This window comes from Coregonus clupeaformis, chromosome 17 (assembly GCF_020615455.1).
Source record: "Coregonus clupeaformis isolate EN_2021a chromosome 17, ASM2061545v1, whole genome shotgun sequence".
Lineage (NCBI taxonomy): Eukaryota > Metazoa > Chordata > Actinopteri > Salmoniformes > Salmonidae > Coregonus > Coregonus clupeaformis.
In genome coordinates, this window is record NC_059208.1 from 23,597,605 (window position 1) to 23,623,912 (window position 26,308).

The following is a 26,308-nucleotide window of genomic DNA, read 5'->3' on the forward strand; positions in this document are numbered from 1 at the left end:
GGCAGGCCATTCCAGCACTGAATCTTGCACTATGAAGTCCATTGTACAAAAGCAAACACATTCTATCTGAAGCCTACCCTAAGGAATATAAAAGGTATTGGCGAGGTTCCACTATCTCTATGACAGGCTTATAAACTCAGGTTTTTAAGAAGAGCTGTAAAAATCAAACGTTCACCTGGGTTACGTAAATTCCAATAAACTCTCTAGCCTATGTCTACCTATTAAAACATTAGGCCCTCCCTCTCAAGTAGGGCGACCTAGTTAGAATGGGCAAGCGCTCTATAAACTCCATGCTAGTTCTTCAATCATTGCAAATGTGTCTGACTCGAACAGCCTCCTGTTGAAACACTTTCCCTGTTTCCCATAGGACGCTGTCATTGGTTTTGTTCTATTATCCAGACAGGAGTGCCATCCCTACTCCCGGTACATCAGACTAAGGCTTGCTGACTGTCAAGGTTGTCCACTCGCACTGCACTGCCACCGACTCGACCGGACCTGCAAATTGGCTTGATTGTGTGCTCAGGACTCAACGATGGGGAAGGACGACGCAAGAGCAGAGTGGGACAATCCCATGCAATTTGTCCTGGCGTGTATATCATACGCGGTTGGACTGGGAAATGTGTGGCGTTTTCCATACTTGTGTCAAATGCATGGCGGGGGTAAGCAATATTTATTTATTTATTGTTTTCCGACAACAGGTGCAGCGCAGAGCCTAATTTAGGGTTTCATCCATAATATATTGTACATTTAGGCCCACAGTTATTTTTGATAAAATATCGAACTGCAATATTTGACCCTATTTAAAATTAATGAATACAATTAGTGTTTACTGATTGAAAGTTGTAATGTAGGCTATATGAATAGCCAGTCAGTGCCCAATTTATTCACCTTTATCCATGCGCAATGGCGCACTGATCTTGTGCGGTTGTAGAATGGGTTAGTTATTATTTTACCCTGGGTGAAACGTTATCAGTTTATTATCCATTTACAGGGAATCTGAAAGCTTACCATATGGTTGTTAAACATTTCTAATGAGTGAAGGTGTTACTGTGCAGCTTTTTGTTCTCTTCCTCTAAAAGTTAATGGTGCAGGAAATGTGCAATGTTTTTGAAAAATTATCTCACTTAGTTGTTAGTTCAATTAATATTTTTCATATTCCTCCCCATAAGTCACTGAGAACAGTTAGTCCACTCAAAAACAGAGGGTATGCATGTACCAAAGCCCATACATAAAGGAGCTTTCAAAAGCACACGCATAAAATAACTTTCCACTCCAAGTTTGGATTGATACAGAGCCCACTTTTAACCCTTAACACGCCCATTGTTTGTCACAGAATAACAATGGATCAGCATTTGCTTTTGTATTTCGCTTTTAATGGTCTCAACTGATTACAACATTTTACAATTAGTAGCCTAACAGTCAACAGGTGTTTATGTTGTGTTCTTCCATTCATAGATTCCTAGAAAATGTTCACATACAGGAGACTCCTTGATGCCTCGGTTGCTTTAAGGCCCATATGTCCATTCCATAAATACAGGTGTGGTATGCTAGTAGAGTTATTGTGTATTTATTATTGTAGAGTTATTGCCTTAATGTAACTGTCCAGTAAAAAAAAAAAAAACTAAGTTAATATTCTGTTAACTCATACCCATATAATGTTGTTGTCTCGTCCTATACTCGTATTTCAAAAACACTCAACTCAAACTTGTATCTCAAACAGACAGTTTCAAAAATGCTTGCTATTTCCTCATCGAGTATCAAATCAATCAAATCGACAACAAAAAATGTCACATCCTTCATACACAACAGGTGTAGACTAACGGTGAAATGGTTACGGGCCCTTCCCAACAATGCAGAGAGTAATAACAAGAGGAATAAATACACAATGAGTAATGATAACTTGGCTATATACTCAGGGTACCAGTACCGAGTCGATGTGCAGGGGTACGAGGTAATTGAGATAGATATGTACATATAGGTAGGGCAAGTGACTAGGCAACAGTATAGATAATAAACAGTAGCAGCAGCGTATGTTATGAGTCAAAAGAGTTAGTGAAAAGAGGTCAATGCAGATAGTCTGGGTAGCTATTTGGTTAACTATTTAGTAGTCTTATGGCTTCCATAAGATACAGACTTGGTACAGACTTGGTGTATCGGTACCACTTGCCGTGCGGTAGCGGAGAGAACAGTCTGTGACTTGGGTGGCTGGAGTCTTTGACAATTTTTAGGACGTTCTTCTGACACCACCTGGTATAGATGGCAGGGAGCTCATCCCCAGTGATGTACTGGGCCGTACGCGCTACCCTCTGCAGGGCCTTGCGGTCAGATGCCAAGCAGTTGCCATACCAAGCAGTGATGCAGCCAGTCAAGATGTTCTCAATGGTGCAGCTATAGAACCTTTTGAGGATCTGAGGGTCCATGCCAAATATTTTCAGCCTCCTGAGGGGGAAGAGGCGTTGTCGTGCTGTGTTGGTGTGTGTGGACCATGTTAATTCCTTAGTAATGTGGACACTGAGGAACTTGAAGCTTTTGACCCGCTCCACTACAGCCCCTTCGATGTGGATGGGGGCATGCTCAGCCCTCCGTTTCCTGTAGTCCACGATAAGCTAATTTGTCTTGCTGACGTTGAGGGAGAGGTTGTTGTCTTGGCACCACACTGCCAGGTCACTGACCTTCTTGCTATAGGTAGTCTCATCGTTGTTGGTGATCAGGCCTACCACCGTCGTGTCGTCAGCAAACTTAATGAAGGTGTTGGAGTCATGTGAGTACAGGAGGGGACTAAGCACATACTCCTGAGGGGCCCCCGTGTGTTGAGGGTCAGCGTGGCGGATATGTTGTAGCCTACCCTCACCACCTGGGGCCAGCCCGTCAGGAAGTCCAGGATCCAGTTTCAGAGGGAGGTGTTCAGTGCCAGGGTCCTGAGCTTAGTGATGAGCTTGTAAGGCTCTATTATGTTGAACGCTGACCTGTAGTCAATGAACAGTATTCTCACATAGGTGTTCCTCTTGTTCAGGTGGGAGAGGGCAGTGTGGAGTGCAATAGAGTGCGTCAGCTGTGGATCTGTTGAGGCGGTATGCGAATTGGAGTGGGTCCAGGGTGTCTGGGATGATGGTGTTGATGTGAGCCATGACCAGCCTTTCAAAGCATTTCATGACTACAGATGTGAGTGCTACGGGGCAATAGTCATTTAGACAGGTTACCTTGGCGTTCTTGGGCACAGGGACTATGGTGGTCTGCTTGAAACATGTAGGTATTACAGACTGGGTCAGGGAGAGGTTGAAAATGTCAGTGAAGACACCCGCCAGCTGGTCAGTGCATGTTCTGAGTACGCATCCTGGTAATCCGTCTGGCCCCGCGGCTTTGTGAATTTTAACCTGTTTAAAGGTCCTACTCACATTTCCTACGGAGAGCGAGATCACACAGTCATCCGGAACTGCTGGTGCTGTCATGCATGGTTCAGTGTTGCTTGCCTCGAAGTGAGCATAGAAGGCAATTAGCTCCTCTGGTAGGCTTGCGTCACTGGGCAGCTCACGGCTGGGTTTCCCTTTGTAATCCTTGACATCTGACGAGTGTCAGAGTCGGCGTAGTAGGATTAGATCTTAGTCCTGTATTGACACTTGGCCTGTTTGATGGCTCATCAGATGTCGTAGCGGATTTCTTGTAAGTGTCTGGATTAGTGTCCCGCCTCTTGGAAGCTGCAGCTCTAGCGTTTCTGTGTGTGGGGTAAAGGTGACCTAGAGTTTTGTTGACTCTAGTTGCACAGGTGACATGATGGTAAAAATAAGGCAAAATGGATTTCAGTTTCCCTGCATTAAAATCACCGGCCACAAGAAGCGCCCTCTCTGGATGTGGATGTTCTTGTTTGCTTATGGCCCTATACAGAGCGTTGAGTGCGGTCTTAGTGCCAGCATCGGTTTGTGGTGTATGATGTCATACTAATGAGCAGGGTGAGCTGGCCAATCAGCAGTCTAGAGGAGGATGAGCTGGCCAATCAGTGGTCTATTCGCATTCATATTTTTAATGACTGATATACACCCACACCATTCTGTTGTTGGAGTATGCCCACACCACCGGAGGTTGGTGGCACCTTAATTGGGGAGGACGGGCTCGTGGTAATGGCTAGAGCGGAATAGGTGGAATGGTATCAAAAACATCAAACACATGGTTTCCATGTGTAAGTAATTGAAGTGTTTCATTCCAAAATGCTCTATATACATTTTCTGAAATGTTGGTAAATTAGGTCTTATTGTTTAAAGAATTTATGAAAGAGATTGGTGTGTTATTTCACCATCTAATCAGGGCATGGGCTTGTTCAATGACAGACATGTATTTGTTTAAAATCTATCACTTGATGGTTTCATTTAAGAGAAACAAATAATCCTGTTTTGTTGCAAAACGCGAGAAATAAGTACTACTGCTATGTTTTACACAGTTAAATGTGACAAATAACGAAACGTTTAATAAAGAACTGTACAAATGATACATTTGTGAAATCAATATTATTATTTTTAATTTAAAAAATGAATCACTATAGTAATGTGAGATCTGTATGTAAAATATTTACATTTGACATTATAGTAATCTCTTATCCAGAGCGACAGTTAGTGCATTATGATAGCTAGGTGAGACAACCACATATCACAGTGAAAAATACAGGATACGAACATTCCATTCCAACTAAACAATGGATACATAGTGTTTTGCTAATAGAAAATAAATAAAAAAATAATACATATCTAAAATATATTCATAAAAAAACGGAGAAAAGTAATATTTTACACACACACATGAAGGTACCCATAAGCAATCATGTTTTGGTGAAAAAACACAAATGTGAAAAATGTGTGGATATAGCATTTTGGAACGAAACTTCAATTATAGGTCATATTTCATAGAATTCTGGAAACACTGGACAGTTACTTTAAGGCAATGCCCCACCAACTTGACACTGACAGAGATAAGATGACGGAAGAAAAATACACTTTAACTACCTCATGAAATTCTACCTCATGAAATTCTACCTCATGAAATGGTATACCTTTGTTGTTCTACCTTATAAATTGTTCTACCCTTGTTGATTTAATATTTGCAAGAATGCATGCCCCCCTTGAGGCGACTTGCATGCCCCTATGAGGCTCTGGTTTAGGAGAAGCTGCTCAATACTAATAATCTACATCAGGCTTACACGTAATGACAGGATTTCAAGCATATAGTCATCAAAATGACATGTGTGACAACCAGTACAGCATGAGTGTGGACAAATGACAGGAGGTCCCAAAAATGATCATATTTACAAAATGAAATGTCCCTCTCATTGTTAAAAGATCGCAAGGTAAAACAGAAAGATGGGACATTAGGGGTTAGGGGTCTTGCATAAACATATTGAGGACCCCCTTAAGTTCTATATTATGTTATCATTGCATTGTGCATTTTGTATTTTACAGTGTTTAAAAAAATTTTTTGTCAGAGTGTAAATAATCACCTGATACACATTACAATAACATGATTTTACAATCATGTTTTTCTTGTGCAACAACTTGAGGAATCTGAGATCACAGTACAGGAAAAGCTATTTATTCCAATACTTCCAACTATTCCAACTTCCATCTAATCCTTATCCGATTATACAAGCTGTTTCTGTGTGAACACTCATTCACAAGGGTTCATTACAATCAAAGGAAGGTAGCATGAAGCATCTGAGAGCTAGAAGCATGGAATCTTCCATCTAACTGCTAAATTAGGGACAATTACATGCAATTTTTTACCACTATGTTCACCCACTGAATTAATTAATTAATTAATTAATTAATGAACGGACGGATGGATGGATGGACGAGTGAATTAATGAAGGAGTGAATAAATGAATTCCAAAACGGTTCCAAGCCATTACCTGGTGCAGTGACTGACCCGTCTCTAGACTCGCTTTGACCTTGTGTTTGTGTCACTGAGCATGTCCCCAAGCTCCACTGTCGCCCTCACCCACTGCCCCCTTCACTCCCTGCCCCCCTGCCTGCTTACTGTAATTACTGTCAACGACTTAGACTAGCAGGCTGGAAATCACAGGAGACAGGTCACTTTGACCCAGGCCAGACAGTTTTTTGTGTGATTCCTATGAATACTGAGAAAGCCAGAGAGAACAGAACCCAGTAGAAACATGAATGAAGCTTTGTTTAGATGTTAGACCCTTGATCAAAGAATAGTGAAGGAAGCACTGTACTGCACTGCACCCTTTCTTTCCATTAATATATAGGGAGAAGAAATATGCAACAGAATACAAGGACCGAGACCACATTCATTATGTAAATAAAATAGAACTATTAAGAATGAGAACACATTTTCTGGGTGTCATGTGAATCTGAAGCTCAGTGCATTACCTTATAGATCATGTGTGTGTGTTTGTCTCTGCTACTGCAGGTATTGTACAAGTGGGTTTCTTTTGTGTGTTTTGAATGGTAAAATACACTGTATGTGTGTCCTTTTTCTGTCCTCAGGTGGGTTCCTGATCCCATACATGCTCATGCTGGTCCTGTTGGGTGTACCCTTGTTCTACATGGAGTTAGCCATTGGCCAGAAGATGCGTCTGGGCAGCATTGGAGCATGGAGAGCTATTAGCCCCTATCTGGGGGGAGTGGGTGAGTACTGAATATATACAGTACCAGTCAAAAGTTTGGACACACCTACTCATTCCAGGGTTTTTCTTTATTTTTACTATTTTCTGCATTGTAGAATAATAGTGAAGACATCAAAACTATGAAATAACACATATGGAATCATGTAGTAACCAAAAAAGTGTTAAACAAATCGAAAAATATTTTATATTTGAGATTCTTCAAAGTAGCCACCCTTTGCCTTGATGACAGCTTTGCATACTCTTTGCATTCTCTCAACCAGCTTCATGAGGTAGTCACCTGGAATGCATTTCAATTAACAGGTGTGACTTGTTAAAAGTTAATTTGTGGAATTTCTTTCCTTCTTAATGCGTTTGAGCCAATCAGTTATGTTCTGATGAGGTAGGGTGGTTATACAGAAGATAGCCCTATTTGGTAAAATACCAAGTTCATATTATGGCAAGAACAGCTCAAATAAGCAAAGAGAAATTACAGTCCATCATTAATTTAAGACATGAAGGTCAGTCAATCCGGAAAATGTAAAGAACTTTCAAAGTTTCTTCAAGTGCAGTTGCAAAAACGATCAAGCGCTATGATGAAACTGGCTCTCATGAGGACCACCACAGGAAAGGAAGACCCAGAGTTACCTCTGCTGCAGAGGATAAGTTCATTAGAATAACTGCATCTCAGATTGCAGCCCAAATAAATGCTTCTTGGAGTTCAAGTAATAGACATATCTCAACATCAACTGTTCAGAGGAGACTGCGTGAATCAGGCCTTCATGGTCGAATTGCTGCAAAACAAACACTACTAAAGGACACCAATAAAAATAAGAGACTTGCTTGGGCGAAGAAACACGAGCAATGGACATTAGACCAGTGGAAATCTGTCCTTTGGTCTGATGAGTCCAAATTTGAGATTTTTGGTTCCAACCGCCGTGTCTTTGTGAGACGCAGAGTAGGTGAACGGATGATCTCTGCATGTGTGGTTCCCACCGTGAAGCATGGAGGAGGAGGTGTGATGGTGTGGGGGTGCTTTGCTGGTGACACAGCATTCTGCAGCGATACGCCATCCCATCTGGTTTACGCTTAGTGGGACTATAATTTGTTTTTCTACAGGATAATGACCCAAAACACACCTCCAGGCTGTGTAAGGGCTATTTGACCAAGAAGGAGAGTGATGGAGTGCTGCATCAGATGACCTGGCCTCCACAATCACCTGACTTCAACCCAATTGAGATGGTTTGGGATGAGTTGGACCGCAGAGTGAAGGAAAAGCAGCCAACAGGTGCTCAGCATATGTGGGAACTCCTTCAAGGCTGTTGGAAAGGCATTCCAGGTGAAGCTGGTTGAGAGAATGCCAAGAGTGTGCAAAGCTGTCATCAAGGCAAAGGGTGGCTACTTTGAACAATCTCAAATCTAAAATATATTTTGATTTGTTTAACACTTTTTTGGTTACGACATGATTCCATATGTGTTATTTCATAGTTTTGATGTCTTCACTATTATTCTACAATGTAGAAAATAGTAAAAATAAAGAAAAACCCTTGAATGAGTAGGTGTGTCCAAACTTTTGACTGGTACTGTATATATATCATTTATTTATTTATTATTATTAATAATACTTTTTTGGACAGAGGACACTGCACATAGAGTGCTGCACATGTATGGGTGCACACTGCCATTGAAAAAAGTACATAAACTTGCCTATAATTTATCACACACATATTTAAATATATGGTTTTGTTACATTTAGGCCAGTACTACTGTGTCAAATGTACAGTGTTGGGGAAGCTAAATATAGTTTATAGTTTAAGCTACCAATATATAGTTTACTTAACTAAAGTTACTTTGAAAAAGTAGTTCACTATATACAAACTACTTTGTGAAAAATTACCATATGTAAATCTGAAATGTCATCGATTACAAATTGCAAGAACAGTTCACTTTGGGGTCTTTTGTTAACAAAATGTGTAATTTAGCCTATTAAACACAAAAATGATGTTTCAAGTGAGAATTAGGCAGGTCTGAAGAAAGGAAAGTATTGCCTACTTCACCCATATTTTCTATTCTTTTTGCAAAAAATGTAGTGTGTAGTTCCAGTAGTTAACTACACCACTACCTGGCAAATAAGTAATTAACCAGAGGGTTCTACATGGAAACCAAATGGGTTCAACCTGGAACTAAAAAGGGTTCTACCTGCAACCAAAAAGGGTTCTCCTATGGGGACAGCCGAAGAACACTAAAATGTAAGCTACTGTAAAAAGTAATTCAATTACTGGTTGAATTACATGTAGTTTACTTCTCCCCAACACTGCAAATCTATTTCAACAACCAAATAAAAGTATCCTTATCAAAGATGCAAATGAGATATTATCTGCTTATAGTTTAAATAGATATGTTCTTCTCTCTGCTGGTTCCAGGTCTGGCCAGTGTTGTGACCTCCATGTACCTATGCCTATATTACAATGTCATCAATGCATGGAGTTTCTGGTACCTCTTCCATTCATTCCAGGTTAGTTCCAGTCTCACAATGGCAAAATTATATTTATTTTCGATAGAGCAATTCAAAGTATTTGACCTGCATTCAGATGTATGATGTGATCATAAAATGTAGACAATCTTCAATAAGTTGTTACAATCTTATTACAAGCTGTATCAACAGGCTCACTCAGCTTTGAGGACAGACTATTGGTGTTGTGCAGACTGTTTTGTTTGGATCTTTAGAAGATGCAATTCTTTGTTCTATTGCTATCTGTAACGTCCTGTGCCTGACCTGTGCTGTTTCCTCCCACTCTGCTCCAGTCGGTCCTGCCATGGGCAGAGTGCCCGATTAACAGCAACCTGACCGGCCCTGTGGAGGAATGTGAGCGGGCCACGCCCACCCAGTACTTCTTCTACAGAGAGACCCTGGACATTTCCGGGTCCATCGAGGAGAACGGAGGGATCCACATGGGACAGGCGCTCTGCCTCCTGCTGGCCTGGATGATTGTCTACCTGTTCATCGTCAAGGGGGTCAAGTCCACCGGGAAGGTGAGAGGTCAGAGGTCAGCTCGGTAACGATGGACAGGGTCAAGACAGTTATGGCACCCTTATGTCATGCAAGCTGCAGATCTAGTGGATGTAGGTCACTATTGTCTCCTATGTCATAAGGTACAGTGAGGGAAAAAAGTATTTGATCCCCTGCTGATTTTGTACATTTGCCCACTGACAAAGAAATGATCAGTCTATAATTTTAATGGTAGGTTTATTTGAACAGTGAGAGACAGAATAAAATAAAATAAATCAAGAAAAACGCATGTCAAAAATGTTATAAATTGATTTGCATTTTAATGAGGGAAATAAGTATTTGACCCCCTCTCAATCAGAAAGATTTCTGACTCCCAGGTGTCTTTTATACAGGTAACGAGCTGAGATTAGGAGCACACTCTTAAAGGGAGTGCTCTTAATCTCAGCTTGTTACCTGTATAAAAGACACCTGTCCACAGAAGCAATCAATCAATCAGATTCCAAACTCTCCACCATGGCCAAGACCAAAGAGCTCTCCAAGGATGTCAGGGACAATATTGTAGACCTACACAAGGCTGGAATGGGCTACAAGACCATCACCAAGCAGCTTGGTGAGAAGGTGACAACAGTTGGTGCGATTATTCGCAAATGGAAGAAACACAAAATAACTGTCAATCTCCCTCGGCCTGGGGCTCCATGCAAGATCTCACCTCGTGGAGTTGCAATGATCATGAGAATGGTGAGGAATCAGCCCAGAACTACACAGGAGGATCTTGTCAATGATCTCAAGGCAGCTGGGACCATAGTCACCAAGAAAACTATTGGTAACACACTACGCCATGAATATAAGTGTCTGGAACTCTATCGGAGGGATGCAACACCATTCTTACACGAGAAATTCCATAATTTTGTGTTTTGTTGATGGTGGTGAAAACGCTGTCATAGGCGCCGCTTGCAGAATCTCCCATAAGTGTTTAATTGGGTAGAGATCTGGTCACTGAGACAACCATGGCTTATGGTTTCCATCGTTTTCATGCTCTTCAAACTATTCAGTGAACCATCATGCCCTGTGGATGGGGGCATTGTCATCCTATGGGGGAATAGCCATGGTAGCCAAAATAATGGCCTGCCCAGCATGTTTATACATGACCCTAAGTATTATGGGATGTTAATTGCTTAATTAACTCAGGAACCACACCTGTGTGAAAGCACCTGCTTTCAGTATACTTTGTATCCCTCATTTAGTCAAGTATTTCCATTATTTTGGCAGTTACCTGTATCTTTACTGAGCAGAGGGAAACAGTCAGTTGAGAGGTGACCTCGATAACAAAGAAAAGGGTCAAGAAAGTTCTTCGTAATGGCGAGACAAGGTACAAACTGTTCAAGACTCTTATATGGTCAGAAAATTGTCCATCAAGGCAATGGTGAATAAAACAATTAAAGTTTGTGGCTGCAGAGTTTGCTAACTCAGAATGATGGGGCAGGGGAAGGGGAAGCAGATCCAATGGATCTTTACTGAACTGAGGAAAACATCAGCTGAGAGAGTGAGGGGGCCTCATAGGAAAGTTTTGAAAACCTTGGCCTACTTCATTACATAACTATCTAGAGTGGGAGTCTCTGAGGAGACAAGCCAGGGTGAAAGTAAAGGATACTGTGTCAACACAGACAGAGAACTGTTTTCTGGTCTGCTGTTCACAGTGGATTCATGGCAGGGCCGGGGTTATGGGCGGGCCCTAGGGTGCCTGGCCCGCCCTGTCGTACCTCCTTGCCCATCCGAATAAAATATAGAAATATGAATAATTTATTTGACCGAGACGCGCACTGACAGAAAGACGCATCAATCTCAGATAAAGCATCCGAGGAAGCGAAACAGCACCCCTCTGTCTCCGTATGTGTAGACCATGTATTTGATGCTGTCTATACAAAAGGAGTATGGCATGTTTTACTTTTTCAGGCCAGACAGCATCAGATACATGGGCAAAATTTTTACATATACATTTTTACATTTTAGTCATTTAGCAGACGCTCTTATCCAGAGTGACTTACAGTAGTGAGTGCATAAATTTTCATACTTTATTTCCATACTGGTCCTACATATAGTAAGACAGAGGCCGCTGTTTGCTTGCTAGTTTCAGCAGAGAGGAAGAGGCGACGCAAGAGGGCTCACTCTCGCCAAACTCTGTCCTGAATAAGCCCAATGTGTTTCTATGGGCATAATATGCAGACCTAAGCTTGTCGCCTGCATTCCTGCCTTTGGGACAACGACTCGCATTGTTAGGGCGGAGACATGAGAATCTCGTCATTATATACAAATCTCTGGTTTCAGCCACTGTTCGGATGCTGGCTTCCCCTAAAGTAAATTGATGTTTTGCCAAAATTATATAATTACTCCTGTCTAAATGAAATCATTAAAAATACTTTACCAGAGAGCTTGACTTAGCCACATAGGATCATTAGCTTCTTCATTTTTTAAACTAGCTGTGGATTGTTAGGCTTATATCTCTCTCCAGAATGCATGCACTCAGCTCTCAAGAATGTGCTCCAATGTCTCCCAACAATTCTTGAACATTCATTGTTTTATTGTGCGAATTGTTTGCCCTTTGATTGTTTATTTTGATAAATTCGCCATTACATACAGTATGTAACCAGTAGGCCTAATAAAGGTACCGTTAATCCCCCGTCATTTGGTTACATACATTTCTGTTAATGCATGTATTACAGTCATTTACCGTTCTCATTCTTGGAGTGGAAACGTTTGCAGAGTTTACAACCTGCTACACTTCTGAGAAACAAGTTTTTGTTTATTTTTTGTTTGGAGTGCTCCATGTGAGCAATTAGCATGTGTATGGTTTCTCTGTCATAATTTGAGGGAGTGCACATGTCTGAGCACGCCAACCTGCTGAGTTGATACAATGTTGCACTTCACTGTGCTACGCCACTGGAAACAGGCAAAGTAGAGAGATTAATGCGATTGAAAAAACAGAATTTTCAACAGGATATTTTCTACAGTTTTTATTTTACTTTGTTGACGATGGAGGTTATAGGTCTACTGCTGCATTGGCCTATAGGCTATCTCTGAGTTCCATGTGCTAATTTCTTTAGCCGCCAATGGATCACAGTGTATCAATGTGTCCATGTGGCAAAGGCTGGTGCTCTTGCATTAGTTGCAGTTTAACTTTGAGATTTGTATTATTTAAATGAAACTGTTCCATGAAAAATAACTGGCACGCAGATGGGTAGAAATGGTAGGATAAATTGTAAGCTTCCCCAAACTTGAAACTCACGAGCTGTCTATGATCTTTATTATAACGCGCAAGCGCATGCACACAGGAGGTCCCGTGAAAACTGATTCGTTCTGATTCGTTCTGGCACCGGCCCTGATTCAAGGGGCTTTTGATATTGATATGATCTCTCATCTAAAATGACCTAAAAGAGGTTCATCAAATCAAATCACATTTTTAAACGTCACATGCTTTGTAAACAACAGGTGTAGATTAACAGTGAAATGCTTTCTTATGGGCCCTTCCCAACAATGCAGAGAGAAATAATAGAAAAGTAATGACATCGTTATCAATTGATGGAAAGATATACACAAACAAGTTCACTTTCACCTACAACTTCACAGTAAATTCAACGAGCAATGTTATAAAACCGTGGGAAAAGTGTGCCAAATCTGTGTTAGCAAACAGGCAATCAGTGCAGCATAGATTAACTTTGACCCTGAATCCTCCTGCTGTTTCTGCCCTCTCTAGGTGGTGTACTTCACAGCCACCTTCCCCTACCTGGTCCTCATCATCTACCTCATCCGTGGGGTCACCCTTCACGGAGCCATCAACGGTGTCAAGTACATGTTCACGCCTAAGGTATGAATGGTTAGATGAATTAAATAACGTTATTGAGCCCCAATAACCTCCGTTTTCACAGCCAAGGTATGGTGGCTCATGGACATTGATCTGTTCTGTTTAATCATGCTTTACATATGTGTGTGTGCTACTAATGTGTGTGTGTGTGTGTGTGTGTGTGTTTGCTGCCTCAGATGGAACAGCTGGCCAACCCCACTACGTGGATCAACGCGGCCACTCAGATCTTCTTCTCTCTGGGCCTGGGCTTTGGATCCCTCATCGCCTTTGCCAGCTACAACCAGTACAACAACAACTTTGAGAAGCAGGCCATCGTCGTGTCCATGGTCAACAGTGGCACCTCCATCTTCGCCAGTATCGTCACTTTCTCCATCTATGGCTTCAAGGCCACCTTCAACTACGAGAGCTGCCTGGAGAGGTGAGGCCCTGGGTGGGGTCGCGGCCTGGTTGGTTTTCTCATTGACTTTTGCATTGAACTTTCAACTCAGAGTAGTAGGTGACACCAGTCAGCAGCACTCAGCAAGTAGAAACTTAAACAATTCTAGGTCAAACATATACAATTAATTTAATGTCTGTAGACTGTAGCAGTTTCTGCAGACATACAGATGGAACAGATGGCAGGTGCTTGGACTTGGGAAGGCATTATAATCTAGATCAGCAATGAGAGGAATTGTATAGGGGGCTAGACATACTGTATGCTTCAGATCAGAAATGCCCTTTCCAGTGGTGTAGCACAGCCATTAATAATGTCATAAGCCATGGCAAAATGTTTAGAATGACAGGAAATTAGCTATAAAACTGCAAAATCTTCTTTCAACCTCATGGCAAAATGCGTAGAATAGCAGAAAATGTGCTTTAAAACTGTAACATTTTCTCTCAGCCTCATAGCAAAATGTGTAGAATAGAATGATATTAGCTATAAAACAGTACATGTTTCTCTCTGCCAGTGGTGTACCGCTATAAAACAGCACATGTTTCTCTCTGCCAGTGGTGTACCGCTATAAAACTGCGCTACACCACTGGCCCTTTCATGACACTGACATTTCTCGTCTTCTCCCAGGGTGCGACTGCTGCTCCTGAACACCTTTGATCTAGCAGAGGACACCATCAGTCTGGAGAATGTCAACCACTGGATCGCTGAGCTGAACAGGACATACCCAGAACAGTTTGCCAGTCTGGGAGGTAGGCTGGAGACCTGTGACCTAGAGGCTGAACTAGACACGGTAGGTAATCATGATGACACACAACTCAAATGAACTAATAAACTCAATAGAACTTAATTTACTACCTCTCTTAGGGCTCGATTCAATCTGAATCGGGGAAGTTCTGCGATATAGCGCGACTGAAATTTAAAGGCAATGTTCCCGTGTTCACGGAGACTGCATTCAGGGTAAATGCTGCATAAATCGACTCAATCCGATCTTACCTTTACATTTCAACCGCACTACAGCGCAGAACTTCCACGATATGGATCGAATCGAGCCCTTAATCTAACAAAATACCTCTGGTTTCCTGCCAATATGTAAAGGCAATAAAAACTTCTCTCACCATTCTATAAATGTTTAATCTTTTAGTCATAGTTCAAAGTCACCTATTCAACTTTATTCGACTCTGTAGTGGTGGTAGTGAGATGTGGCAAATATCATTGGCTGTTGCAGTTACAATTAATGTTAATATTTAATTGTCAATGCTCTCCTGGATTTTCCATTTTGTCCATTCCACTTATGTTTCCAATGGACAAAAGCAAAAAATAAAACACTGACTTTAGCCACTTGAATAATAATTTGCGCTATGCAGGACTGAATATCCACTAAGCTCTCTCTCTCTCTCTCTCTCTCTCTCGCTCTCTCTCTCTCTCTCGCTCTCTCGCTCTCTCTCTCTCTCGCTCTCTCGCTCTCTCTCTCTCTCTCTCTGCTCTCTCTCTCTCTCTCTCTCTCTCTCTCTCTCTCTCTCTCTCTCTCTCTCTCTCTCTCTCTCTCTCTCTCTCCCTCTCTCTCTCCCTCCCTCTCCCTCCTCTCAGGCTGTCGAGGGTACAGGCCTGGCCTTCATAGTGTACAGTGAGGCCATTAAGAACATGCCCGTGTCTCAGCTGTGGTCTGTGCTCTACTTCATCATGCTCCTGCTGCTGGGCATGGGCAGTATGCTGGGCAACGTCATCGCCGTCATCACCCCCCTCAGTGACTTGAAGTTAATCAACCGCTACATGAGCACCAAAACACTCAATGGTGAGAGAGAAGGGGTGATGAGGAGGGTTGAGCTAATGTGTGAACATTAAGCTAGTTTTAGGGTTGAGGTTGAGGGTAAGGGTTGAGCTAAGGTGTGAACATGAAGCTAGGGTTAGGGTTGACTCGGGCATGTCTTGTTCTTTAGGTTGGTGTGTCTGTTCTGCCTGCTGCTTGAGTTAGGTGTGTGTGTGTACAGTGAGGGAAAAAAGTATTTGATCCCCTGCTGATTTTGTACGTTTGCCCACTGACAAAGAAATGATCAGAAATGATCAGTCTATAATTTTAATGGTAGGTTTATTTGAACAGTGAGAGACAGAATAACAACAAAGAAATCCAGAAAAACGCATGTCAAAAATGTTATAAATTGATTTGCATTTTAATGAGGGAAATATGTATTTGACCCCTCTGCAAAACATGACTTAGTACTTGGTGGCAAAACCCTTGTTGGCAATCACAGAGGTCAGACGTTTCTTGTAGTTGGCCATCAGGAGGGATTTTGTCCCACTTTGCAGATCTTCTCCAAGTCATTAAGGTTTCGAGGCTGACGTTTGGCAACTCGAACATTCAGCTCCCTCCACAGATTTCCTATGGGATTAAGGTCTGGAGACTGGCTAGGCCACTCCAGGACCTTAATGTGCTTCTTCTTGAGCCACTCCTTTGTTGCCTTGGCTGTGTGTTTTGGGTCATTGTCATGCTGGAATACCCATCCACCACCAATTTTCAATGCCCTGGCTGAGGGAAGGAGGTTCTCACCCAAGATTTGACGGTACATGGCCCCGTCCATCGTCCCTTTGATGCGGTGAAGTTGTCCTGTCCCCTTAGCAGAAAAACACCCCCAAAGCATAATGTTTCCATCTCCATGTTTGACAGTGGGGATGGTATTCTTGGGGTCATAGGCAGCATTCCTCCTCCTCCAAACACAGCGAGTTGAGTTGATGCCAAAAAGCTCCATTTTGGAATCATCTGACCACAACACTTTCACCCAGTTCTCCTCTGAATCATTCAGATGTTCATTGGCAAACTTCAGACGGCCCTGTATATGTGCTTTCTTGAGCAGGGGGACCTTACGGGCGCTTCAGGATTTCAGTCCTTCACGGCGTAGTGTGTTACCAATTGTTTTCTTGGTGACTATGGTCCCAGCTGCCTTGAGATCATTGACAAGATCCTCCTGTGTAGTTCTGGGTTGATTCCTCACCGTTCTCATGATCATTGCAACTCCACAAGGTGAGATCTTGCATGGAGCCCCAGGCCGAGGGAGATTGACAGTTATTTTGTGTTTCTTCCATTTGCGAATAATCGCACCAACTGTTGTCACCTTCTCACCAAGCTGCTTGGCGATGGTCTTGTAGCCCATTCCAGCCTTGTGTAGGTCTACAATCTTGTCCCTGACATCCTTGGAGAGCTCTTTGGTCTTGGCCATGGTGGAGAGTTTGGAATCTGATTGATTGATTGCTTCTGTGGACAGGTGTCTTTTATACAGGTAACAAACTGAGATTAGGAGCGCTCCCTTTCAGAGTGTGATCGTTACCTGTATAAAAGACACCTGGGAGCCAGAAATCTTTCTGATTGAGAGGTGGTCAAATACTTATTTCCCTCATTAAAATGCAAATCAATTTATAACATTTTTGACATGCGTTTTTCTGGATTTCTTTGTTGTTATTCTGTCTCGCACTGTTCAAATTAACCTACCATTAAAATTATAGACTGATCATTTCTTTGTCAGTGGGCAAACGTACAAAATCAGCAGGGGATCAAATACTTTTTTCCCTCACTGTATGTGACTAACAGGTGTGTTGTCCCATCCTACATTTTACATTTTTGTCATTTAGCAGATGCTCTTATCCAGAGTGACTTACAATTAGTGCATTCATCTTAAGATAGCTAAGTGAGATAACCACATATCACAGTCGTAGTGAGTACATTTTTTCTCAATAAAGAAGTTATCATCAAAGTCAGTGCTTGTAGGAAAAGATAAGTGCACCTTTTCTTTTTTTTTTTTTTTGGGGGGTAAAACTGAGATGTCTTATTTAAGATACTATTGGAAGAGATAGGGTTTCAGACATTTTCGGAAGATGGGCAGGGACTGTCTTAGCATCGGGGGAAGCTGGTTCCACCATTGGGGTGCCAGGACAGAGAGGAGCTTGGACTGGGCTGAGTGGGCCAATCTTCTAGGTTTGGTGTGTGTGTGTGACTAACAGGTGTGTTGTCAAATCCTGTAGGTCTGGTGTGTCTGTTCTGCCTGCTGCTTGGCCTGGGCTTCACCACCCGATCTGGGAACTACTGGTTCACCATGTTCAATGACTATGGAGCCACCTTCTCTCTGCTCTTCATCGTCCTCATCGAAGTTATCACCGTCTGCTACATATATGGCATCAAAAGGTGTGTGTGTGTGTGTGTGTACAATATTGACAATGAAGAATGACTCATTTCAGAAGCTTTCTAAGCATCATCACCTTTGCTGTTCGAAATCAGAAAAACGAACATCTTGTTGTTCAGTACCTTATCTCCAAGAAACAATAGTTGAGCTGACATTATTTGAAACAGTTTCTACTCCAGAATGTGTAGCCCTACTGCAGTTTTGTTAGCAGCCAGTAGTTAAATCTTTAAAGTACCTCATAAAAGCTGTATTGTGTCCAGTAATGCCAAACAAAACTTAGCATAATCATCCACAAATACCTCACATTTCTTTCACTCTGCTCTCAGGCTTTTGTGTTGGCTGTACTGTAGTTTTTTAAGTTGGGCTTGTACTGTTTATTAAAAGCAAAATGGCTTATGAAGCATAGAAGCAATGTCCTTTGAATGTTGAAGGAATGTTGAAACTAAAATACCATGGTTGTCTTTTGCCCATCCAAAATATATGAAAGTATTTTAAGGAAGGGAAAGGGGGATACCTAGTCAGTTGCACAACTGAATACATTCAATCAAAATATGTCTTCCGCATTTAACCCAACCCCTCTGATTTAGAGAGGTGCGGGGGGCTGCCTTAATCAACATAGTCATCATGTCAATGCTCCTGCAACCTTTCCCTTTCCAGGTTTGAGAAGGATGTAGAAGACATGTTAGGTCATCGTCTTAACTGGTACTGGAAGATCATGTTGGCAGGAGTCAGTCCCATCCTTCTCATCGCACTATTCATCTTCTACATCATCAACTACATCCAGGGAGGAACGCCCACATACCAGGCCTGGAACAAAGAACTGGTAAGACCTCTCTTTTTATCTCCAATATCTTATCAATAACCCTGATATTACACTAACAAGCACAGCACTCGCCCAGAAAACTGGTAAGATAAGATAGTACTTTATTAATCCCCAAAGGGGGATTTGATTGTACCAGTCATACATGAATGAAAGAAAAGCACTGGCACAGACTATGCTGCTTCGGGTTTATTCATGCACCCAGATACAATGTTGATCCCTGCCTGTCCTGTTGTCTCCCTCTCCTCCAGGGGAAGTCTGTGGTGACGGAGTATCCTCCCTACGCCCAAGCCTTCATCGGCCTCCTCCTAGCCTCCTCTGTCTGCTGTATCCCTCTGACGGCCCTCTACGCCTACTGTAAGAAGAGGAACCTGGCCAGTGGGAAGAGAGAGCGCACTGTCAGCACTGTGTCAGCGTAAAGACCGACGTATTGGTTGACAGACGGAGTGACACAAGGTAGAGTTACATTAGGGCTCTGAGACTGACTGGACCCACTAGTTTTAGGATCGACTGATCGACAGCCTACCGTCCGTATCATGGTTGTCTTAACAGAACAGGACCTCAAGCCAAAGGCCCTCTTTCTCTCACCGGGGCAGGCTGGCTCGCCCGCTGTGCTGCTGGTGGACAGACTGGCAGACCTGTACCTAGCATTAGGCCTAGTCGTCCTTTGGCATCTAACACTTACTGGGAGATAATAGTGAACTTTTGTATTTTGATATTTTGATATTTTATCTTGTCAATGGTTTATTGCATTGTTTGAAGGCCCAGTGCATTCAAAACCGTGATTTTCCTGTGTTTTATACATATTTCCAGGCTATGAGGTTGGAATAATACTGTGGAATTGGTGTAAGAGCTGTTTGGTTGGATGGAGCTTGATGACATCACCAGGTGGTAAATTAGTTAATAGACCAATAAGAAAGAGAGTTCCAAACCTCTCTGCATATAACAGCTAGTTTTACTTTTTCCCCTCACTACTCAGACCACTCCAAGACAGTCCTAGCAAAATTCTTGCTTGAGAAATTACTCTTTGCTCAGATGATATTTTGGTTTCTTTTTGACCATTTTAATTGAAAACAATCACAGTAAGGTACTTAATTGTTACCCATAAATGATTTGATATTGAGATAAAAACGGCTGCATTGGACCTTTAATGTTTATCTTTCAGTAGCAGATTTGTGAGACACAGTGTGTCAAGCCTCTTTATTTAAAGCTCCACAAAATGTTTAAGATATTTTTTCCCTTAAATTTCAGTATGGTGAAGTATTTTGTATCCCATTAGTATACTGTAGATATTCTGTAAATTACTCAATGAGTTGTGAGATAGGTTGAGTGCCTGGATGTACAAGGCAGACCTTTGTCTGACTCGGTTATGACAGTCGGATTGGTGTCAAATGACCAAGAACAACTTATAGCAATAGCTGTATGTGATATAGTGTTTGCAAACGTACTGATAATTTCACATATAACGATGACCAGGACCAAGACCATATCTATACCTATGGGCTTTGTTGTCAATCCACCATCAGTGACTTCTTACCAGGATCATAGTGGGGTGCAATGTAACAGAATGTTCAGATAGATATATATTCTGTAGAACAGACACTATTCTCTGTCATATAGAATAGGAAATCGTGTCAGCTCTATAGGAAGAATTTCTTTCTGCAACGTTCCAGAACGTTTCACCTCCTGAACGCTTAAAAGTTTCTGTGCTCTTCTATATAGAAAATATTGTAGTGTTGCACTGCTGTCATAGAATCCACATCAACACAGCCCAATGGCTATGCAACAATGTGCTGTGCATATTCACGAACCAAAAACAAAATGTAGGCCTACTCTTTTTACAGTCAAATGTATGGGTTTGCACAGAAACAATTGCCAAACATGTAATAATGTGAGCACTTTTAATGTGAACAATTTCAAACCATCCATTTACAATAATGTAAACAGTGTGTAAATATATGTGTACTATGTTGAGTACAGAATGTTGTTAGTGTGAACCAAGTATTCTTTTAACTGTGTACCACAATGATGTGTTCATGTTTTGTACGTAGTATTTTCTATGGTGAAATTATTAAAGACATGAAGACATGAAGACATTTGAACCATTGGTATGAGTGAACAAGATACACATACAGCAGTCAGCCTGTTGCAAACCAGGCATTTCATTCAGTCCTACTTGCTAGTATCCAGCAAGGATGACACATTTCAATGGTATGAAATCTGGGTTTTTTTAACTGCTTGGTTTGACAAGCTATGTACTTTATAATACCATTGGATGTATAGACCACAGAACTATACTGAACAAAAATATAAACGCAACATGCAACAATTTCACAGATTTTACTGAGTTACAGTTTATATATGGAAATCGGTCAATTGAAATAAATAAATTAGGCCGTAATCTATGGATTTAATATGACTGGGCAAGAACGCAGCCATGGGTGGGCCTGGGAGGGTATAGGCTCACCACTTGGGAGCCAGGCCCACTCACTGGGGAGCCAGACCCAGCCAATCAGAATTAGTTTTTCCCCACAAAAGGGCTTTATTACAGACAGAAATACTCCTCAGCACCGCTTCAGACGATCCCGCAAGTGAAGAAGACGGATGTGGAGGTCCTGGGCTGGCGTGGTTACACGTGGTCTGCGGTTGTGAGGCCGATTAGACCTACTGCCAAATTCTCTAAAACGACGTTGGAGGTGGCTTATGGTAGAGAAATGAACATTAAATTCCCTGGCAACAGCTCTGGTGGACATTCCTGCAGTCAGCATTCCAATTGCATGCTCCCTCAAAACTTGAGATATCTGTGGCATTGTGCTGTGTGACAAAACTGCACATTTTAGAGGGGCCTTTTATTGTCCCCAGTACAAGGTGCACCTGTGTAATGATCACGCTGTTTAATCAGCTTCTTGATATGCCACACCTGTCAGGTGGGTGGATTATCTTGGCAAAGGAGAAATTCTCACTAACAGTGATGTAAACAAATTTGAGCACAACATTTTAGAGAAATAACCTTTTTGTGCATATGGAAAATATCTGGGATCTTATATTTCAGCTCATGAAACATGGGACCAACACTTTACATGTTGCGTATATATTTTTTTTGTTGCATTGACAAAGTCATTTCTGAAGATTATTATTTATTTCATGTGATTAGGGATTAATTTACATTTGTCCCTCATTTTAAAGTCAACCATAAACTAGACTCATTTTAATATGCTGAAAATATTTATATTAAAATATATATTTTTAAAGAAACATTGAACATCTAACTGGTTCTATGCTTTTTGGTCATTTTCTGTTCTTTTGTGGTAGAAAACTGATCTTCAACCCTGTGTCACGATCGTCTAACAGAGATGAGGACCAAGGCGCAGCGTGTTGAGCGAACATACTTTAATTAGTTAAAGTGCACACACGATACAAAACAACAAAACGACTCGTAACGTCCTAGGTAACAATGACCAACTGGAACAAAAACCCACAAACACCAAGGGAAAACAGACAGTTTAAATATGGCTCCCAATCAGAGACAACCAGCCACAGCTGACACTCGTTGCCTCTGATTGGGAGTCACTCAGGCCAACAAAGAAACAGAAGAACTAGAACCCCCAACATAGAAATATAACACAGAATGAACACACCCTGGCTCAACATATAGAGTCCCAGAGCCAGGGTGTGACAGTACCCCCCCCTAAAGGTGCAGACTGCGACCGCGCCTCCACTAGAACAAAACAGGGGAGGGCATTCCTCCTCGGCGGCGGTTCCGGCTCCGGCCTTGCCCACCACCCTCCAATAAACCCCCCATAGCGCCCCTGGTCCGGTCTGGCCCCGCTGGCTGGAGCTGAACTGGACGTAGCAGGAGCGGTTAGCTTCAGCTCCGTAGTGGAGCAGTTGACCGGTACCTTACCAGGCACCGGTGACCCAGGCACGGGTTGTGCTGGACTGACGACGCGCACCCCTGGCTTGGTGCGTGGAGTAGGAACGGGCCGAACCAGGCTGACGACTCGCACCCCTGGCCGGGTGCGTGGGTAAGAACGGGCCGGACCAGGCTGACGACTCGCACCCCTGGCTTGGTGCGAGTGGCAGAACAGGCCGGGCCGGGCTGGCGACGCGCACCGTAGACTTGGTGCGAGTGGCAGGAACAGGCCGGGGCCGGGCTGACGATGCGCACCCCTGGCTTGGTGCGTGGAGTAGGAACGGGCGGACCAGGCTGGACGACTCGCACCCCTGGCTTGGTGTGAGTGGCAGGAACAGGCCGGGCCGGGGCTGGCGACGCGCACCGTAGACTTGGTGCGTGGAGCAGGGACAGGCCGGACCGGGCTGGCGACGCACACCGTAGGCTTGGTGCGTGGAGCAGGGACAGGCCGGACTGGCTGGCGACGCACACCGTAGGCTTGGTGCGTGGAGCAGGGACAGGCCGGACCGGGCTGGCGCGACGCACACCGTGAGGCTTGGTGCGTGGAGCAGGGACAGGCCGGACCGGGCTGGCGACGCACACCGTAGGCTTGGTGCGAGGGGCAGGAACAGGCCAGACCGGGCTGGCGACGCACACCGTAGGCTTGGTGCGAGAGGCAGGAACAGGCCGGACCGGGCTGGCGACGCGCACCGTACATTTGGTGCGAGGGGCCGTAACAGGCCGGACCGTACTGGGGACACACACCACTGGCTCTACCCCGGGATCTGGAACGGGCCGGACCGGACTGGTAACACACCACAGTACCTCTCGCCGTGCCTCTAAACCTTCTTTCCCTTCTTTGACCAGTGGCCCCCGTAACCTGGTGGCCTTCTGAATACGCCCCTTTTCTGCCTCTGTCAGCCCCGTCGTCCATGCCCTGTGCCCCCCCCCTAAAAATTTTTTGGGGTTGCCTCTCGACCGTCTCATTTCCCGGCGCTTCCTCCCATGTCCAGTCTGCCTGCTCCTGGACACGCTGCTTGGTCCTTGTATGGTGGGTTTTTCTGTCACGATCGTCTAACAGAGATGAGGACCAAGGCGCAGCGTGTTGAGCGAACATACTTTAATTAGTTAAAGTGCACACACGATACAAAACAACAAAACGACTGCGTAACGTCCCTAGGTAACAATGACCAACTGGAACAAAAACCCACAAACACCAAGGGAAAACAGACAGTTTAAATATGGCTCCCAATCAGAGACAACCAGCCACAGCTGACACTCGTTGCCTCTGATTGGGAGTCACTCAGGCCAACAAAGAAACAGAAGAACTAGAACCCCCAACATAGAAATATAACACATAGAATGAACACACCCTGGCTCAACATATTTAGAGTCCCAGAGCCAGGGTGTGACACCCTGTTACCCATAGATGGGCTAGAAATGTTTTAACAAGTTCAAATGTATTGTTAATCTTGCAGGGAGTTATGGCTGATTTAAGATCAAATCGTCAACCCTGTTACTTTAATTGGCACTTTTCCTGCTAGATTAATTTCCATTTTTTCTTAATTTGACATCTTGAGATGGGAAAACATGCTTTTTATAAAGTGTACTCCGTATGACAGAATGTTAATATTAGGTGAAATACGTTTTCTTTGACAGAATTACACTACCCAAAAGTCACTCTTTTCATGGAACAACCCAAAGGTTAATATAAACAGGAAAGTGTTCTCTCACACCAAATCTCAATACCCAGTAATAGTTTCATACTTCCAATAGTATGACCACCAAGGTCCACCTTCTCAGTACAGAAATTAATTTGTAGATATGAGATTGAGTAGTAATATTTGTAATATCTGTAGTCTGTTTCAATATCTGTATGGAAATAAAAGCATTTAGTACTATTTTGTAATGATGTGTCCTTTCTTTTGAAGTGTCAACACTGTGACTCTGCAATATCAGCCATGCTATGGAAATGTATGACACATGCTATGGAAATGTACTGACACATGCTATGTAAATGTACTGGAACATGCTATGGAAATGTACTGGCACATGCTGTGGAAATGTGCTGATACATGCTATGGAAATGTACTGACACAAGCTGTGGAAATGTACTGACACAAGCTATGGAAATGTACTGACACAAGCTGTGGAAATATACTGACACAAGCTATGGAAATGTACTGACACAAGCTATGGAAATGTACTGACACATGCTATGGAAATATACTGGAGTGCTGACTGACATGCACTTCACTTTCCCTTTGTATAGCTCCCTGTCTCGCTTCCTCCTCAAATATTGATTCTTCACATCATTGGAAAGTGTGAAGTGAGTGAGGACATGCTCCAGACATACCGTACAAGTTTCATATTGGCTGCAGATTCAACAGAGGAACAGCTGAGTATGCTAAAAGCTTTTCTTTTGCTGAATATGGTCCAACAAGATATTGTTCCCAACATTTATTAGGGCTCGATTCAATCCGTAGCGCTGAAGAATTTCAATAGTACTATGGAGCTGAACTTCGGCGTTATAGATTAAATCGAGCCCTTAATTAAAGTAAATATTACCTGAAGCAATTTGATTCTTAACATAATTGTATACCAAACTGGCCAATCACATCTGTCAATAGTTTTCTTTTTTGACCTTATTCAACACCCCTAGAACAACTACTATGACTATTACTACAGTAGACCAATAGTCTGATAAATAACATAAAGCTGAGAGGGAATCTAATTTATGCAATTTTTTACAAACTGTGCTCTCCAGCCATATCTATCATAAACAATAATCTTGAATACTCCACAAAACGATTGAATGGATCTCTCAGTGGCTCATTAGCCATCACACGTTCCTTCTTTAATAATCCCACTTAATTTACACCAATAGAACAGTCTTAATGAGACAACCTCCAGCTGCTTGCACTCAGCCCCCAGTCCCCTCAGCCCACCCTCTCAGCCCCCCAGTCGCCTTCTTAGCCCCCCAGTCCCATCGCTCTGTTCATGCGCCTCCTCAGCCTAATATGGAGTGGATTTTTAAGCTTGTTTTTTTCGCTTACAATCTGAGAACTTGCTTACTGAACCCAAAGCCAACAAAAATGTCGATGAGGAATGGGGAAGAGTATAAATATAAACTTAACAAGTCACCAATGTAATGATAATAGAAATTGTTTCATTAAAAACATTAATTGAGAGAGATAGGTGTTAAAGGGATACTTCGGGATTTTGGCAATGAGGCCCTTTATCTAATTCTGCGTGCAGTTTGAAGGAAGTTGCTAACTAGCATTGGCGCAATTGCTAACTAGCTTTAGCATAATGACCGGAAGTCTATGGTATCTGCTAATGCTAGCAGATACCATAGACTTCCAGTCATTGCGCTAAAGCTAGTTAGCATTGGCTCACAAAACTACATCTAACTTCCTTCATACTGGACTGTCACAAGTGTACAGAGGAGTAGGCAGGAGGCAGTCGCAGGTTTAGAACTACTGAATTTATTAAAGCACCATAGATCAAAGCGGGAC

General features: G+C 42.7%; 1 protein-coding gene across 1 annotated transcript; it reads left to right on the forward strand.

Moving 5' to 3' along the window:
- Positions 1-317: 317 nt before the first annotated feature.
- LOC121586021 (sodium- and chloride-dependent transporter XTRP3) lies at positions 318-19,751 on the forward strand. Its single transcript, XM_041902439.2, has 11 exons — positions 318-659; positions 6,492-6,632; positions 9,031-9,122; positions 9,413-9,640; positions 13,369-13,479; positions 13,653-13,894; positions 14,537-14,699; positions 15,497-15,701; positions 17,921-18,080; positions 18,736-18,901; positions 19,150-19,751. Exons 1-11 carry the CDS (start codon positions 533-535, stop codon positions 19,315-19,317), a joined length of 1,803 nt encoding a protein of 600 aa, XP_041758373.1. The 5' UTR covers positions 318-532; the 3' UTR covers positions 19,318-19,751.
- Positions 19,752-26,308: the final 6,557 nt, after the last annotated feature.